At 36.2% G+C, this 18,268-nt stretch overlaps 3 protein-coding genes across 5 annotated transcripts in view; 2 read left to right on the top strand and 1 right to left on the bottom strand.

Annotated features, from left to right (window-relative positions):
* LOC123678744 (leucine-rich repeats and immunoglobulin-like domains protein 1) overlaps positions 1 to 13,923 on the top strand; it is a 48,599-nt gene extending 34,676 nt beyond the window's left edge. The window contains exons 3-6 of one of the 3 annotated variants that reach the window (XM_045615911.1): positions 4,173 to 5,918; positions 9,450 to 9,812; positions 11,263 to 11,380; positions 12,751 to 13,923. In XM_045615911.1, the coding sequence (XP_045471867.1) occupies positions 4,176 to 5,918; positions 9,450 to 9,812; positions 11,263 to 11,380; positions 12,751 to 13,022 (2,496 nt within the window). In that variant the 5' untranslated portion in view covers positions 4,173 to 4,175 and the 3' untranslated portion in view covers positions 13,023 to 13,923. Of the gene's footprint in view, positions 1 to 4,172; positions 5,919 to 9,449; positions 9,813 to 11,262; positions 11,495 to 12,750 lie in introns of all 3 variants that reach the window. The other 2 variants (XM_045615910.1, XM_045615912.1) reach the window with 2 other exon arrangements.
* LOC123678743 (rab3 GTPase-activating protein catalytic subunit) overlaps positions 1 to 15,621 on the bottom strand; it is a 56,677-nt gene extending 41,056 nt beyond the window's left edge. Inside the window, exons 1-2 of the mRNA XM_045615909.1 lie at positions 14,294 to 15,621; positions 13,940 to 14,118 (exon numbers count right to left, since the gene is read on the bottom strand). Coding sequence (XP_045471865.1) covers positions 13,940 to 14,118; positions 14,294 to 15,535 — 1,421 coding nt within the window. The 5' untranslated portion in view covers positions 15,536 to 15,621. The remainder of the gene's footprint in view (positions 1 to 13,939; positions 14,119 to 14,293) is intronic.
* A 421-nt stretch (positions 15,622 to 16,042) lies between these two features.
* Positions 16,043 to 17,942, top strand: LOC123678745 (peptidyl-prolyl cis-trans isomerase B-like). The gene is made up of 5 exons (XM_045615914.1): positions 16,043 to 16,224; positions 16,312 to 16,516; positions 16,784 to 16,986; positions 17,045 to 17,187; positions 17,642 to 17,942. The coding sequence occupies exons 1-5, from the start codon at positions 16,165 to 16,167 to the stop codon at positions 17,745 to 17,747; spliced, it is 717 nt and encodes a 238-aa protein (XP_045471870.1). The 5' UTR covers positions 16,043 to 16,164; the 3' UTR covers positions 17,748 to 17,942.
* Positions 17,943 to 18,268: the final 326 nt, after the last annotated feature.

The following is an 18,268-nucleotide window of genomic DNA, read 5'->3' as shown; positions in this document are numbered from 1 at the left end:
GATCAACGTATAAAAACGGTAATAACAGGTCAATTGAAAAATTTTAACAAAATTCAAATTTGTTAGTTGCCTTCGAGGGCGATACAGCGATTATAGCGATCTTCCAACTTTTCGATACCATTTTTGTAGTACGATTTGTCTTTCCCTTCAAAATAGGCCTCAGTTTCGGCGATTACTTCTTCATTGGCACTAAATTTCTTTCCAGCGGGCATTCTTTTGAGGTCTGAAAACAGAAAAAAGTCGCTGGGGGCCAGATCTGGCAAATACCGTGGATGCAAAAGCAATTCGAAGCCCAATTCATGCAATTTTGCCATTGTTTTCATTGATTTGTGACACGGCGCATTGTCTTGATGAAACAGCACCTTTTTTTTCTTCAAATGGGGCCGGTTTTTAACGATTTCAACCTATAAACGATCCAATAAGGCTATATAATAATCGCTGTTGATGTTCTGGCCCTTTTGGAGGTAATCAATGAATATTATATCTTGCGCATCCCAGAATACTGATGCCATAACCTTGCTAGCTGACTGTTGTGTTTTTCCGCTTTGGCTTCGGTTCATCGTGTGCAGTCCACTCAGCTGACTGTCGATTGGACTCCAGAGTGAAATGATGGAGTCATGTTTCATCCATTGTCACATATCGACGCAAAAATTCAGGTTTATTGCACTTAAACAACTTCAAACACTGCTCAGAATCATTAACACGTTGTTGCTTTTGATTTATTGTGAGCTCGCGCGGCACCCATTTTGCACACAGCATTCTCATGTACAAATATTCGTGAATGATATGATGTACACGTTCAAATGATCTTTACAATATCTGCTATTTCGATCAACTTCACTTTACGGTCATTCGGAATTATTTTGTGAACTTTTTTGATTTTTTCGTCGGTGAAAACCTCTTTTGGGCGTTCACTGCATTCGCCGTCTTTGGTGCTCACTTAACCACGTTTAAACTCAGCATACCAATCAATGGTGCAGACCCCGGAAACTCTTCATCAAGCCAATATTTGACTTCAACTGTATTTTTCCCTTCAAATAGCAATATTTTATCAGCACACGAAATTCTTTTTCTCCATCTTTCTTCAAATAACAAAAATAGCTACACTCACAACGCAATAACTCACAAACTAATAGTCGGACTGCTGTCAAATGTTGACACGTATCGTTTGAAGGTTGGCACTAACTAAAAATCATATGGATTCAATACTAGCACCGCCATCTGTGCATCAGACCGGGGACTTTTCAATTGGCCTGATAAGATAATACAACAAATGGGAAAAAAAAATTTTTGAATAATATTTCGCGTCAATAAGGGAGATTTTCATGACGGTCCGTCATGTTCTCACGAAAGGAAAATCACAAGCGTAAAATCAGCACAGTAACTGTAACTGGCCAACGTGAGATGACTGGGAATAATCAGCGCATGAAAAAGTTCTCTTCTAGACGATACCATTGCGGTTTTCCCATCGCCAACTAGATACTTTCCGATAATTCGATTCAGCGATATTAAAATTGAAATCCCATTGTTGCATTGAGACTATTGGAAAGTATTTATGCCTCGATTTACTTTCGGTTTTCGATCGATTGTTCTCGTGTACAAAGAAGGAGGAGCAACAGCAAACACTTGTTCGGCCCAATAACATTGAACTCGATCTAACAATCGGATGAGAAAAAAAATGCAAATTTTACACACTGTTTTATTATTTCCTGGTTTCACACAGAATATTACAGATTATTTGCAGAAAACGAGAACAAACTTCACAATATAAATTGATGGAAATTCGCTATGAGAAGATATGAAATTGAGATAATTTACACGGGTTTAGTAAAAATGTAAAATTAACATGATACGAATCTGTCGAATAGCTTATTCTTAGGGATTTTCAAGCTACTTGGCTTGAGCTTGACTTGAATTCGAGTCAAGTAGTAGTTTTTCAATCTTATTTCAAGTATTTATTTATCAAGTACTTGAATCATATCAAGCTACTTGATTTTCAGCAGTTTCATTGTGTAGTGTCACATCAATAAAAAAATGATGAAATGAGAAGGAACCTTGCAAAAAACACTTATGTTCTAATGAACATAAGTGTTTTTTGCAAGGTTCCTTCTTATTGTATGAAAGAACCGAAAATATCAACTTTTTTGAAATAGAAACATAAATTAAATCACTATAAATCATAAAATATTTATAAAATAATGAAAAAATAAAGTTTTTTAATATTGAGAAACCTCCAGGCTTCATTTCATAATTTTCCATCCAAGATCTAAGACACAAGAGGCATCTTATAGATTTGTCGCCTAACCTATTGCGGGTTTTTGTAACTGTAAGAGCAGCTCTGGAAATTTGTCTTTCAACAGGAGCTGAAAATGATGGCGTTGATAAAAAATCCTTGGTCATTTTGGCCAAGTTTGAAAGATATAACTACCAAAATCTACCAATAGATTTCATGGAAATGTGAGAAAATTACTAATAAAGTCACACTGGTGAATGCTTCAGTCTCTCGGCGTTCGAGGAATCCCCTTATTTAGTCTAAGCGCGCACGAGATTGCAGAAATATATGCCTGCGACGCGTGCATATCAAGCTCAAGTAATATAAAGTAGCTTGATATCAAGTCAAGCATTAAATATCTAAAATCAAGTCAAGCTCAAGTATGTAATTTTTCACGTGCTCGATTTTCAAGTCAAGTAGTTGGTTGAAATGTCAAAATTTTCCAATTTCTTTTTAGTTATTCATAAATTATTATTCAGAAAGGATCAATTGATCCATGTAAGAATGCAGTTTATAAATGAACACTTTCAATTGTTCTCGTCAAGTTCTATCAGCATTCAAATCTTTTACAACCCTTTGATCCCACAGCAGATATCCAAGAAAAGCGAATAATCTTGAATAGAATATTAAGGCATTACGAGAAGGGTCCCATTAAAACTATCCACAACCGTTTTCAAGTCCTGTAAGGCCGCTACAACACTTTCAACTTCCGTTGAGGTCAACGGTACGTTAGGCTTCAACAAACAATAGTTCTCTTTGTAATAGGAAACAACTCTTGTCGATACGCGAACGGAATACTAAGATATTTGATGCTTTCTATCAAATAATCTCCTCGGATCTTTGTCTACTAACGCATAGAATCGTGAATTTTGGTATAGACATACAAAAATTAGAGAAGCACTGAGATGCAGTCAGAAGCTTTTGTGTATTTCCGTAACAGTCACAGCAACTGCCAAAATTCAAAACGAAAGTCACTAGGATTTATAATTACCTTGACTGAAATAGAGAAAATATCGTCTAATACTCGTTGCAGAAGGCAATTGCAACACTTATGCATTTGAACACTCGTTCCTTCGAAGCTCGTTTTCGAATTTCGCATTCGTATTGGAACAGGAGCCCATTCTGCAACTTGTTTCAGAATATACTATTAGTAATTTTTACATTGAGAAATGATGATTGGCAGAACAGTTTTCTGTATGACAAATCTGACAGATAATAGATAAATCCGTGACAGTGGAGTTCCGAATACCAGCATTTAAAAATAAAATAGATATACCTTACCAAAAAATCTGAATGAATCTAAGATATTCTCGCACAATTTTGTTCTAGAAGATATGGCAAAATAAACGGATTTGCCACGGAATAAGAGAAATAGAGTTAACATCAGATTTCGGTCGAGTACATATGCCAATTTTGCGTAAAAATTTCATTAATCCACTCTAGGGAGTTTTTCAAAACATCCAATTCCTGATAACTGTATCAGCTTCTTCATAAAGCAGGATTATAAATACTAAATGGTTCTGCAAGTGTTTCCTACAGCCCCTTCAAAAATCACATTCATTAAATTACCTGAAAAGTTGCATATTTCTAAGTTGAGTCAACAAATCATAATCTGCCATACTACTAATGAATATCGTGAGATACAATTTTAAAACGAAAGACAAACGACTTCAACGAATATGAACTCGATCCAGTCGTGACTCAAAACTTTTATCACAACCAACCACCGCACCACAAAAAAAATTATATAATCGCCTTCCCATATAAGAGCGCTCATACACGAATTCCCAAAGAACCATTTTCAGAGACAATCTATATCGAAGGCAGCCCCACCTATCGATCCGATGTAGGTGTTTAAGGAAATTCGCCCAATTACGTTAACAACTTCTCTTCGTTCCAGGTCATGAGAAACAAAATCCTCATCCGCTGGCTGGCATCAGCGGCGCTGATGGTCATTACCGCAGCCCAGTGCCCCTGGCAACTGGAGGTTCCAGACCTGCAATCCTCCTGTCTGTGCAGCTACAATCTCGGTCACGAATTGTCGGTCCAATGCGACATGGTGGACTGGCAGAAATTGCTGACATCCTTACACAAATACGCCACTGACACACCCTTGGATCTGTTATACGTCAATAACTCAACCATAACGGCTCTGAAGGATAACATATTCCTGAACTTGAAGATACAGAACATACAATTATCGGGATGCAAGATCAAGACGATTGAGAACGACGCCTTCAAGGGTCAAGAACGTCACCTGAAGAACCTGAACTTGCAGGATAACGATATAACCGAGGTGCCGGTCGAGAGTTTGAAGTCGCTGAGAACTCTCACGCTTCTCGACTTCTCGCATAATAAAATAAATGTTGTGCCTGCGTACGCTTTCCAAAATCTTACGAGGTTGGCTACACTGAAACTGGGTGATAACAATGTTACCCTCGAGAATAACGCTCTAAGCGGCTTGGAGGGATGTTTGAAGAATCTCAATCTGAAAGGTACCAAGCAGAAAGACGTTCCGAAAGCTATACAAGGACTGAGAACTTTGGCGTTCTTGGACTTGTCTCAAAACAGTTTGGTAGAACTGGGTGGTGAGAAGAACGAGAATGCCTTCGATGGTTTGAAGTCCCTTACAGCCATCAACTTGGAAAGAAATCTGATCCAGCATATGGGTGAAAACGCCTTCAGAGGCGTTAGGAAGACGTTGAGTTCGCTCAGTCTCCTAAACAACCTCCTACCAGATTTTCCAAAAGCAGCCTTGAGCAGCCTCAACGAGCTAAGAGTATTAGACATCGGTTTCAATCTTCTAACAGATCTACCTCACGATGCCTTCAAAGGTAACCCATCGATTACTCTCTTGGCTTTAGATGGAAACCCTCTAGTTACAATACCTTACCAGTCTTTATCGCACCTGAACAAAACTCTAAGAGGACTTAGTCTCGGAGGTCGTTTTCTCCACTGTGACTGCAAACTGGCATGGGTTATCAAATGGATACACGAAGGAGACCTTCAGGTAACCAGCAGGGAAAGAAACCCTCAATTCTGTGGAAGCCCTCCTAGGTTTAGAGACAGAGGTTTCTACAGCATCCAACAAGAAGAACTCTGCACAAACAACGAAGACAAAAAGGAAAACTTGGGTATTGCAACAGTGGTCAGTGCAGATTTAGACGACGTCAACCTATCTGGCGAAGTACAAGCTCCAAAAGTAACCACTTCAACGACTACAACGACCACAACCAAAAAGGCTACTCCGAAGATCATCACCTCTACTACTGTTACTACCACTACACAAACTACCTCCAAGGCTACAAGTACTGCATCGACTACAACCACGACAACAACGAAAGGTACAACCTCAAAACACTCGACGCAAAAACCCAAAATGAAAACTACTGTGGCACCATGGACGCAGAGGCCTTCCTTGATCAAGAGCTACGCTTCTCGGAATAAGGCAGACGAAACCAGAGAAGTATTAGTAAAAACAGCCTTCAGGCAGGACAATTCTGTTATTATTCAATGGGGATCGGACACAGCGAACATTCTAGGTTTCAGGGTGGTGTACAGGCTGTTTGGGGACAAGAGTTTCAAGCAAGGTCCGCCACTAGAGGCTAGCGAGAGGGAATTCAAAATCAAGAATGTGCCTTCACAGGTATGTATAATATTATTTTCAATTTTTTTTTTAACAGATGTAAATATGACAAGAAATGTGATACAATTGTTTGATAAGGAAAGTGATTTTGTCCAACTTTGGTCTTGTTCCGGAAGAATAAGAAAAAAAAATTGGACATATCAAAAAATACTGCCTTTTCTGTATCCTGAACGGAGAGCTCAATATTATATTGTTCTTTATTTTCTTCATCTTTTGACAGATAGATTAAAAAAAGTGAAAAAATAGACATCTGAATAGCGGATAGAGTTTACGTCTAGATTACGACATTGCAGCAACCGAAAAAAAATGATATAACCATGCAATAGGAAACTGAATGGAACAATAAGAACTCCATTTCCTTATCGAAAAAGCAAGTCTTCCCAACGCCTAGACAATATATCATGTTGCGCTGGCTAAACTGAACGTAAAAAAATGTCTCTTTCAATTCAATTAGCAAAATATTCCCAAGGTATTATCTAACTTGCTCCAATTTAGCAATCTGAAGATGTGAACAATGAGACACATGAATGTAGGTACCATGAATGTGGGTAAATTAAGTTATATCGTGTGGTTGATACATCAGTGACCTAATCCAATTTTAGGGTATTTTACCGTGAGACCTTAAAAGAGAAAGGAAATGCTTGGATTTATTATTTTTTCCCGGGAATATTTCTCAATCGTAAAGTAGTGAGAAAATATGAACTGAATAGTATTTTAATTACGGAATGTTTTCGGTATGTTGCCATTTAATTAAGATGTACATATTGATTAACGCTATACAAATCGAGTACATGTGTCTTTTCAGTATGAGGATATTTCAAGTCAGCTCACAGATATTATCATTGTCAGAACAAATACGTGGACCTATTGTCTTCAAATATTCAATCGAACTGACCTCAATTTATATAGATAAAGGTCGCCGTGATTCCACAATGAAAATCATGTTATTCCTCACATATTGAGGCGCACTACTACATAATATACTAACTGACAAAGAAACTGCAACACCCAGAATGAGCTGTTCAAGTTTAAATTTTTTTTGGTAAAACATAGATAGTATAGGAATGAGTAAATGATTGAAATTTGGAGAAAAAATGAAGGGTTTACAATTTTTTTTGATAAATTTGTTGTTGTGTTTATTCACGTCCCGGCATTAATGCAATAAGATGGTCTATTTCTTCTTGAGGAATACTATCCCAAGCTACCTGTACTTCATGTCTCAGAGCCGCCAAAGTCCGTGGGGGTTGGGGTAAATTTTCAAGCCTTCTACCGATGATTTCCCAAACATGCTCTATGGGCGAAAGATCGGGGGATCTGGGCGGCCATGGCAAAAAATTCACATGGGTCGCTTCGAAAAAGTTCAAACTAACTCTGGCAACATGAGGTCCGGCATTATCTTGCAGAAATATTGGATTCTCGAGCCAGTTAAGGTAGGGGAGAACATATGGCTCCAATATTTCTTGAAGGTAACGCAGCGCTGTCATGTTACCTCGAATTAAGACTAAAGGTGACCTACTTTTATGTGCAATAGCACCCAATACCATAAAGCGTACTGTCCGGTGTACATGACGCTCAACATCAAACTGAGGTTCACGTCTTTCTCCCCGACGTCGTCTAACCCTTCTTCGACCATCATGTGCACCCAAGGAGAATCGAGATTCATCAAGAAAGACGGCCTGATGCCGTTCCACATTCCAATGTTGACGTTCTCTGCACCACTGTAATCGTTGCCGGCGATGCTCAACCGTCAGAGGTAACACAAGATGGGGTCGATAATGCTACAGTCCAAAAGATCGGTGGTAAACCGTTCAGACAGTTACACGGTGGCCTTGTTCTCCTAACCACTCATCAGCCAAAAATCGAGTTGTCGCAAATCGGTTTCTAATGGCCATAAGTCTTAGACGTCGATCTGAACTTCATTTGTGCCCCTTCGACGTCCAGTGTCTACTCTTCTTCGATTTTGGGCATTATCAAACCACGCTTGACAACATCTCAGAACAGTAGTTGGATTTTTATTCGTACGGTTAGCGATTTCTCAAAATGACAACCCCGCCTCCCGAAGACCTCTTTCAAATTCACTTAGCTGGCGATAAATTCCACCTAGACGTGCTCTAGGCATTTCAACAACTAAACATCGACTTTGAATCTCCTCGAACAACTGGTTTGTTGTAAAATTTAAGAAACGACTACAATAAACTATAATAATAACTAACAAAAATTGTTTACATGAAAAAACCTCCACGATTTTATCTCCAAATTAAATCATTTACTCCTTAATATACTATCTAAGTTTTACCAAAAAAATTCAAAATTTAAACAGCTCCTTCCGAGGCTCCTTCTGGGTGTTGCAGTTTCTTTGTCAGTCAGTATATCAACTTGATTCGTTAGGAATTGCTTTGCTCGACTTAGTTTTCTAACCGGCAATCATATTGTTGTACCGTAAGGTTAATATTCCTGTATAGCATGTAATTTAGCCCCTAAAATGCACATACAAAGATATCTTCTTAGGGCTTCGTCACGCTCACTTGAAGATGCTCAGATTCATCGCTAATTGGCGGTAATTAATTAAATTATAACGGGTCAGGGACGCCACTGGATAAGGAAACAGGTGTCTTATTGAAATCTGTACAATGTTTGCACGCCCCGAACAAGGAATTAACAGTTTTTGGTTTTTACTATTTTCGATTAAAAAAAACCTTTGGAATTGTTAGAGGAAAAAAATGTATTCCTCCCGAAACATACCAACAAACAATTGGTCATGTTATATTGAATTTTATAGATACTCCATTCGAGAAGGTGAAGGCCAGAAACATTGAAGATCAGAACTATTATACACATTCCTAAAGTTGCAGAAATGTTGAACACTTGTGACTTCAGACTGATAAATTCATCACTACCAATCGAAAAATTACACGAGCTCGAAGTATATGAGCAGTTGTCAAAACACGTCGATAAAAATGAGATTCTTATTATTCCGAAAAATTTCAAAAAAAATTTTTTTCAACAAGTGTAACTGTTAATTTGTACCTCTTATCAAGAATTCTAGTGTGTTATACTACCATCTAGCCTCATTTCGCTCATTGTTCACCAATTACTTACCTGTTCAACAATACCAAATTAGATCAAATTGGATATTTGAACGTTTATTGATTTTCCAGAAAAATGACACTAGTATCCAACTGCATAAATGTATGATTAGTATTTGAACAGAGGGAACTAAAAAAAAGCACAATGAAGACATTTCTAATTTATATGGACTTTCAGAAATATAATCCATTATCTGAGTATATTAAGATAATGAAATTTGAAAAATTTCGAGGATAATTTCAGAAAATATATGATATTGAAAGTCTAAGATGTAATTTTTTATAGTTGAGCTTGGAAGTTGTTAACATGTTGATTATTTTGTTATTAATTCCTTTTGTAATATATTTTAAGTTTTCTATTTGAATAAAGATACTATTATCAAAGAAAAAAATGTTGTGAACAACATTGCACAACAATAAACTAACACATTGACAACATTTTCAGGAATGCATAATAGTCTGCGTGGTATCTCTGGAAGATATCAACGTGACGCCAGAAACAGTACCGTACTCGCAATGCCGAGAGGTCAGGACCGTATCCTCGGCTTCTTCCAACATGGACAAGATAACTATAGCCGCAAGTGCCGCCATCTGTGGTACGATCGTGGTGGCAGTTATCATATTCGTGGCGGCCTCTAGGAGACGTTCGAGAAAGCTGCACGAGTTGCATCAGCACAAGATGGGATTGAAGAACGGAATGCCGATGGCTGGGCTTCCTGTGAACTGCTGCACAGGGTTGGGCCAGGGCACCAGCCCTGGTGGACCGCTGTCGTCGTTGGCTACGTTGAACGCTTACAATAACAGCAAGGTGATTATATATTGATCAAATTAGTTCTAATATACAACGAGCACTTCATACATTCGAGAACTGAACTCACTCTGACAATTTTAAGTTTCTAAATCTTTCCGGTCAAAAAAACATCGTACAGAATTGAATTTGGTCATCAGGGAGTAGAAGTATTCTCGGCTCAAAATTTGTAACGAAATAACACTTGTGATATTGCATTGATCCTCAAAACTGACTGATAGCAGTTGGGCTATGCTCAAACCATGCGATTTACTTTGTTTATATTGCTCCATAGACCATAAAGTAATAAATATAGATAGAGCAATTTTTACGCGTTCCCAACATGTTAAGACGACGTTATCGGATTTTGATATATTTGTAAATCCACAATTTTTAATAAGTAAGTCAATATCTACCTACTACCAAGCTTTGGTAATCCCTCTAAAGTCAAATTTGATAGTTCATGTTGGGGACAAAATTCGCTCACTGAAAATGACGTATGCTCCCTCTATCTATGATTATTACTAAAGGGTGTTTTTTTAGAGCTATAGAACTTCAAATTGCAATAAAACAACGATGGATTATTCAATTGACATGAATTTTATTTATCCGCAAGATAATCTTGTGGCATGTGACCGCCACGGATGGCTCGGATGTAGTCCAATTTGGACTTCCAATTTTCGATGACTTTTTCCAACATTTGTGGCCGTATATCGGCAATAACACGGCGAATGTTGTCTTCCAAATGGTCAAGGGTTTGTGGCTTATCCGCATAGACCAATAACTTTACATAGCCCCACAGAAAGTAGTCTAGCGGTGTTAAATCACAAGATCTTGGAGGCCAATTCACAGGTCCAAAACGTGAAATTATGCGGTCACCAAACGTGTCGTTCAATAAATCGATTGTGGCACGAGGTGTGTGACATGTTGCGCCGTCTTTTTGAAACCACAGCTCCTGGACATCATGGTTGTTCAATTCAGGAATGAAAAAGTTAGTAATCATGGCTCTATACCGATCACCATTGACTGTAACGTTCTGGCCATCATCGTTTTTGAAGAAGTACGGACCAATGATTCCACCAGCCCATAAAGCGCACCAAACAGTCAGTTTTTCTGAATGTAACGGTGTTTCGACATACACTTGAGAATTAGCTTCACTCAAAATGCGGCAGTTTTGTTTGTTGACGTAGCCATTCAACCAGAAGTGCGCTTCATCGCTAAACAAAATAAAATGGACGTAGTGCGCGACACGTATTCCCCACAGAATCATTATTTTCGAAATAAAATTGCACTATTTGCTAGCGTTGTTCAGGCGTGAGTCTATTCATGATGAATTGCCAAACCAAACTGAGAATAAATCACTTGACAGCAGTTGAATCGGTCGCCATCTTGAACAGTAATGCCAACTTAAAGTTATATACCTCGAAAAACAACACCAGTTACAATAAATAATCGAAATTTTTTTTTGCAGGATTGGGATCAAGTATCCGGCTACAGCACGCACAGCGCCCACCGTCCACGCATGTTCTCGGTGGACCAGACCCCGTCTCTGATCCCAGACGACATGAGGTCCCACTTCAGCAACAAAGGTAATAAACCGAGGTCCATAGCCGATGGACAGTCCCAGCACAGCTTCTCGAATCACTCGGGAAGATACCTGACCGCAAACGCATTTCCCAATAATTTGTTGTCCTCGAGGCAAGGTGAGAAAAGCGGGAACGGCTTCAGAAAGGGGGGGCTTGAAATTTACTATTAATTCACTAATACCCGGGCTCAGCATTGGAACATTGGTCGATTTTCAAATTGTCGATTGTAAAGATTCATCTACTAACTTTTTTCACCTTGGTGTATTCGATTAGTATGTAAGCTGTAGTATCATTGTATATATATAGTATATATATTCTCAAAAGAATATATATATAGTAGGACAACGTCCTTCAAATCCGATTTGACGTTTATCAACAACATCTAGGAAGGAGTAGCTATACTATCCAAATCTTCCATGTCAAACACTTCTACTTCCGAGACTACTTCTTTTCGAGGACAATCAGTGATAATTTTTAGATGAGCTTTTTCCATTGCATGAAACACTTCTGGGAAATGTAATTATGTAAATATGAAAAGATACAACTCATTCATAAAGCCCTATTCTCAAATTTTAAATAATAGTGTCAGTACTCTATCCACGAAAAAAAAACAAAGGACTTTTTCAGCTAAACCCAGTAGGCATTAATTAATATTATTATTCATTGATCGATACTAGAGTGTCGAACCCAAAGTAGATATGTTTGAAATTCTTTGGAAATATAAGAACAAAATCAACAAAAGCTACCCAATATCCTGTAAAAATTATTGTATGATAGTATCATAAGTGTAGTCTATGTATATTCCATTTTCATTCCAGTTACTTCTTATTTATTCTACATTCTTCTTGTATATTCTATTTTCATATGAAATTATGTATATTATTGTTTCTTCAACAACTCTATCAAACCCAAAAAACTCTTTCATCCACAGGTTAAGGTGAACAAAATAAGTTTTTTTTTTCTCATTTCATACTTCCACATGTAAATACATATGTATATTAGAATAGTTGAATATTCAGAATTGACTGATAATTTGAATCATTGACATTGAAAATTTATAATATCCTTTTACGTTTTTCTACCATCAAAAATGAAATCAATAAGAAAGAAATAATGAGTTGCCATTTTTATCTCAAACATGAGATAATGAAATCCAAAGATAATGCATAATATTTAGTATAATTATATTTATCGATAAGCTGTATTCAGTAAGCAGATCGAGTAAGAATATTGTTGGCACAAATTGTTTCGATGATATCATCACCAAAAATTAACACATCTGCATTATTCGATACTCATCAATTATGTCAAATAACCACTCACTTCATAAATCATTACTGCACGATTTTGTAACTAACACCCCTGTATTTTAGATCTGCGCCAGTCCCGTCAATCTCTAGCCATGCAATCTGATCGATTATCTACCAGGTTGGGCCCAGCTCACTCGGTAGCTTCATCAACGAGAAGGTCAAGACCGAGGTCCAGGTCCAGAGACCACAACAGGCCGAGTAGCAGATACAGCATCGCTGGATCTACCCACACGTTGAACAACTATTGTGACAATTCGGACAACTGGACAGATCACGATATGGAAATATACATGGCCAGAAACCCAACGACAAGAAATGGACTTGTACCACTTTGAGAGAAGAATGTTTATTTCTCGAAGAAATACAGTATGGAATTGAAGATGTTGATTGTGTGATGTGATAACAAAAACATTATATCATGAACATTTTTCGAAATTTATCCATCATGTTATCATGATATTAAGGTAGTGTGCATTAATGATGCAAACTTATTCTTTACGTCTTCAATTTTCAAATTGGAATGTGGTATACTTCCCATTTACTCAAATGAAGATACCATTTTTGGTATTGAAAATTTGACTGATATACTTTAGATTAACTTAGTTAGCAATAGGAGAATATTATCCACAGTTACAGTGGATTGAAATAATTTAAATTATTGCTATGTTTTTTTACATTTTTCAAAAAAAATTATATTTAATGTGAAAATTCTCATATTGTGAGATTAACACCCAGTTGCAGTTACTTTCATTAAAATTTAATGCCGTCATTAAAGTTTTAATCCTCCAGTAGGGGGAGCCTATTATTTTGCACCTTTTAATGGACGATTAAAAATGTAATGCGGTATTATATGTCAATAAACGTTCCTGCAACTGGGCATAAGTGTTATTATTGTACATAGTAGTTTCTAGATCAAAGAATAGATAGTAATCAGTTTTATTGAATTCAATTTGATTTTCCATATAGTTTGGAATTATTCTCTGCATGTATATAAAAATAAAATATCAATTGCAATAACAAGAATATAATATAATTGTGTTTTTTGTTCATTGCTTCAAGAATGGCATTGTTGGATACATGAACTGTATAATATTACCGATGTTGAGAATTATAAAATAAACATATATTATATTTTATGTGACCAAACGAAACCAATTAATTTCTCATAGTAAATATTTTGTTATTTCCACTTCTGAATGAACTGCTAAGATGTAAATAAGAATTATAAATACTAAATATTTTTTTTACTTACCCTGGTATGAAGATATTCCTATCCCATCTATATCTCATTTCCTGAACGAACTCATACCAAATTTGAGCAAGAGCCCTAAATCCTCCAGATTGTAACAGACATGCTGCAATAATGCTGAACCTCCATAAAAGGGAATGTGAGGGACAGGTCTTGAATCCTTTGGTTGTGATAACGTTTTCCTGAAATGCAGATATACTTTTAAGACTTACCACCTTTTTTTGATACCAATGTGAGGAATACAATCTAAAGTTCATCTTTGTGCCAATATACATAAACTTGATAACAGATAGGTGAAATATTCTCAAACACTCGATACAAAGATTTTAAGTATAAGCGGTATGGAAAATAACTTACTGAAGATCTATAGTCATAGCTTTCTTCCTTTACAATGTATGGATGACTAGGTTCTGGCTGCCTGGTATCAGCATCAGGAAATAAATAATACAAAATAGACACCAATATATTCTCAGAAATAGCACTTGTGATCTTTTGTGTCCCTGCCAAAGAGTTCCTAGCTGCTCTACTTAAAATGGATGAAATTGTTGAAACTTTCGTATCTACCGAAGTGTCTAAGCTCAGTTCCGACAGAATGTCTTGAATTGAAGTGTTATTTCCAAGTAAACTGGCAAATTCATTCACGCAATCAGATAGTAGGCATACAGGTAATTTACCATACTCCATTTTTAAAGACCAACGTCCAGTTGATGGTCCTTGGAAATAAGAGCTATGTTCAGAATCTCTCACAAAATCAGATTTAATATTGTGCCACGAAACTTTCAATTTCAAGGTATCTATAGGATCTGAAGTAACTCCAAATGGTAAACGATACATAAAACTGACATCCAAATCATCTCTTTCCATTGAGGAAATGTCTTGCTTCCATACATTGTTTCCAAAATCAGTTAGGTCATATGTGAACTGTGCAGCACAGAGTACAGTGGTGTTGAAACGACGAAGAGCTAATTTGGAAAAAAAAATACTTATGAGGTTTGAAAGATATTGACAATTTGACGGAATCTTTTTAAGATGCACCATTGAAAAATTAGTTCTAAATTGTTCATTTTGATGTACTCCTAAATACAATCCTTGCCATTTTTCTCGTATCTGTAGAAAGGCTGGAATGTCACAATTCAGGTTTTTAAATGCAACAGCTAAGGAGCTCAATAATATATTGATTTTGCTCTCTGAATTCATTTGTGTAATTCCAGTGGTAGTTAAAACATAATATGTTGTAAGACCATACCAAGTAAATATACATGAATGTATGCGGTTTATACTTGCATCATCTAACTGAAAGGTATAGCTTAAATCTATTGAATTCTCTATTTTATTTTTATCTAGGTTTGCATCTGAAACTTTTGTGGAAGTTGAACAGGGGTCATTTTTTTTATAAAACAATAATTCGAATTCTGCATCGACGAACATGAATTTCTCAGATTTAATCTCCCATATGGATTGTTCTTTGGTTTTTTCTTTCAATTCATCTACTTTCCAATGATTTATGATTTCTTCGATTCGTGCAATGAATACTTCCCAATCAGAAGCAGTAGTAAAATCTTGCTGATAAAATTCTGAATCCTCAATTTCTTCGTTCATTATTGCGGCGATTCACCTCTGTTTCTCTTATTTTGAAATTGAACCATTGAACGTCAAAAACTTATAACCCTAAAGTTTTTTATAAATAAACATCTGTCACTAAGTTTTCATTTGCCATCTACTTCGAAATGTTAGAACCTTAATAAAGAATCATGAAGGATTCGATTAACAGGGTTCATTATTTCAAAAAAAAACTGTGAACTACTGCAGATTTCTTTTTGGAAGAAAGAGATCTGCAGTCGTTCACAGATTTCTACTGCAGATTTTTATTTGGAAAAAGAATTCTGCGAACTACTGCAGATTTCTTTTTGTAAAAAGAAATCTGTAGGAGTTCGCAGATTTCTGTTTGCTACGATGAAATAATGAACCCTGGTAAGAAAACATTCAGTTCGAATCCTTTATGATAGATGTCCCATTACCAAAAATCAACTAAACTCAGTTTTGAAATTTTTGAATCCACCGCAGCTTGGATCGAACAATCTAAACATACAGAAGCTGTGCAACAATTTTTTTTTTATGAAAACGTGGATAATTGATCGAAGGATAATTATTGTTTATTAAATTAAGTTTTATTGATTTCTGAAAGTTGATGCGTGGCTTCTCATTTGTGTGCTCAGAAATCTTGCGATATGTGTTCTTTACTGAAAAATTATGTATTTTCTTTATTACTCATACAGACAATAGTAGTGGTGAGTTATAATACAATTCTTCAAAAGTAATTCTGGTATTTGCTTAAAGTTTACATGCTTCCAACAATTCGTGCTCATCACTTTCAGGGCCAAGAATACAAAGTAACTGAACAAGTTTTTTTTGATATTGAACAAGATGACAAATTCCTTGGGAGGATTGTGATTGGACTCTTTGGCGAGATAGTGCCTAAAACGGTGTTCAATTTTAAAACAATCGCTATGTATGGCATCAATGGGAAAACTTATGAAAACAGTCCATTTCATCGGGTTATAGAACGATTCATGATACAAGGTAAAATCATCATTAATAATTATTAATGTATCATTATTGCCCTGTCATTTCAGAATTAGAGCGGGCAATGCTTCAGCCCTGTAATTTTAGCATTTTGATCAATTACAACCTTTATGTAGTTAAACAGGTCTGCCAATTTTGGCCACCAAATTCCAATGTCTTTTTGATGTTGCATTTTTATGTCAGTATATTAGTAAATAATAGTATAGGTATTGCTAAATGAAGGCGCAAAAGTTTCTGAACTATTTGGCTATATCATAATTTCAGGTGGAGATATTGTACACGGAAATGGTTCTGGTACGATAAGTGTATATGGAAAGACTTTCGAAGACGAAAACTTCATTATAAAACACTCGGGTCCAGGTCTGGTTAGTATGGCAAACACAGGACCCAATACCAACGGATGTCAATATTTCATTACCACAATGGCTACTCCATGGCTGAATGGTCAGCATGTGGTATTCGGCAAAGTAAGGTTTGATTTTCATCACTACGCTGTGTAGTTCTGATTAATTTTTTTTTTCCGAGGTTGTGAAAGGCCAAGACGTTGTCCACGTAATAGAACATGCTCGAAGGGATGTGAAAGATCGACCTTTGAAACCGATTATTATTGTACGTTCCGGTTTGATAGATCTGCCAGTGCCTTATATGGAAGCAGAAAAAGATTATGAGTGAGTTTTATGATCATGCTTCTCGCTTTATATACATGATAATTTATTCAATTATTTTTATGTCTGGGTTTGTTTATATTGAAAATAAGAAACAAAGACGTTGATACCTAGGTACATGTAATAATTTTGTACTTAGCTGAGTGTGGGTGTGAAATGAGAATCATTCCATGGTCAATACATCAAACAAACTTTTCGTTTGTCAATGACGTACGCTTCACTTTGTTGGGATTAGTGAATATTGTGATTTGCATTAATAAGTGTCGTCGGCAAAACTTCAACAAGAAAGGCTGCTAAATAAAACATGTTACATCTATAAGAAGCTCATTTCAAATGTCCTAAAAATTTAATGTTTTCCTAAACGCTTTGTAGAAAAATGTGTTGATTTCATTATATCTATTATACTTCTATTTTTTAAACGTATTTTCGTATTTATTTACATAATCATATTTTTCAGGTTGACATTCTGGGCTTGGTTGAAGGCTGGTTGGTTTCCACTTTCTTTTTCATTTTTAATACTTGGATTCTTTCATTATCTTATGTCTAAATTGAATCAATTTTGATCTTGTTCGAATTTTTTTCCCTCATAATTGTGAATATTCAGGAGGATAAATAATTAATTCAACTACCTAATTAGCGATCTAGCTATTGTTGAGTTTAAGTATTTTTAAATTATGTTTTTCATTCTGTAATGTAATGGAGGCTCATATTTTGCGAGGAGCAATGGTTATTATCAGTATCTTCATTAAATTTTTATTGTTCTGAATATTTTATTTTACTTCCCTTGAATTGTTGTTTCAGGTGAGATATGATATCCGTTATCTGCTTCATTTATTATACATATAATCAAAATTATTCAGGGACTGAAAAATGTCTTTTCAAAGTTTTAATTACTTAAATAACACTGCTATCTTGAGTATGGTACTACACTCATTCCCTGCCATATACACCTCCTATCTTCATATCTTAAATCGCAGTAGAACTGTTAAGTTTATATTCCAAGCGGTTCAGAACTGTCTAGTGATTCGCAGTCCACGACGCCATCTCTTGGACAAGAAAAGATGTTTCCAGAATTGGAATTCAC

Source organism: Harmonia axyridis, chromosome 4 (assembly GCF_914767665.1).
Source record: "Harmonia axyridis chromosome 4, icHarAxyr1.1, whole genome shotgun sequence".
In the NCBI taxonomy this organism is placed as follows: domain Eukaryota; kingdom Metazoa; phylum Arthropoda; class Insecta; order Coleoptera; family Coccinellidae; genus Harmonia; species Harmonia axyridis.
The sequence above is the reverse complement of the archived record's forward strand: the minus strand, read 5'-3'. Positions and strand labels throughout refer to the sequence as shown.

Bases quoted from the DNA above. Each gene is read 5' to 3' on its own strand.
- LOC123678745 (XM_045615914.1), top strand. From the start codon at position 16,165: ATGTGTTCTTTACTGAAAAATTATGTATTTTCTTTATTACTCATACAG. The intron at 16,225-16,311 runs GTGAGTTATAAT...CATCACTTTCAG, and splicing joins TCATACAGACAATAGTAGTG to GGCCAAGAATACAAAGTAAC. The intron at 17,188-17,641 runs GTGAGTTTTATG...CATATTTTTCAG, and splicing joins GAAGCAGAAAAAGATTATGA to GTTGACATTCTGGGCTTGGT.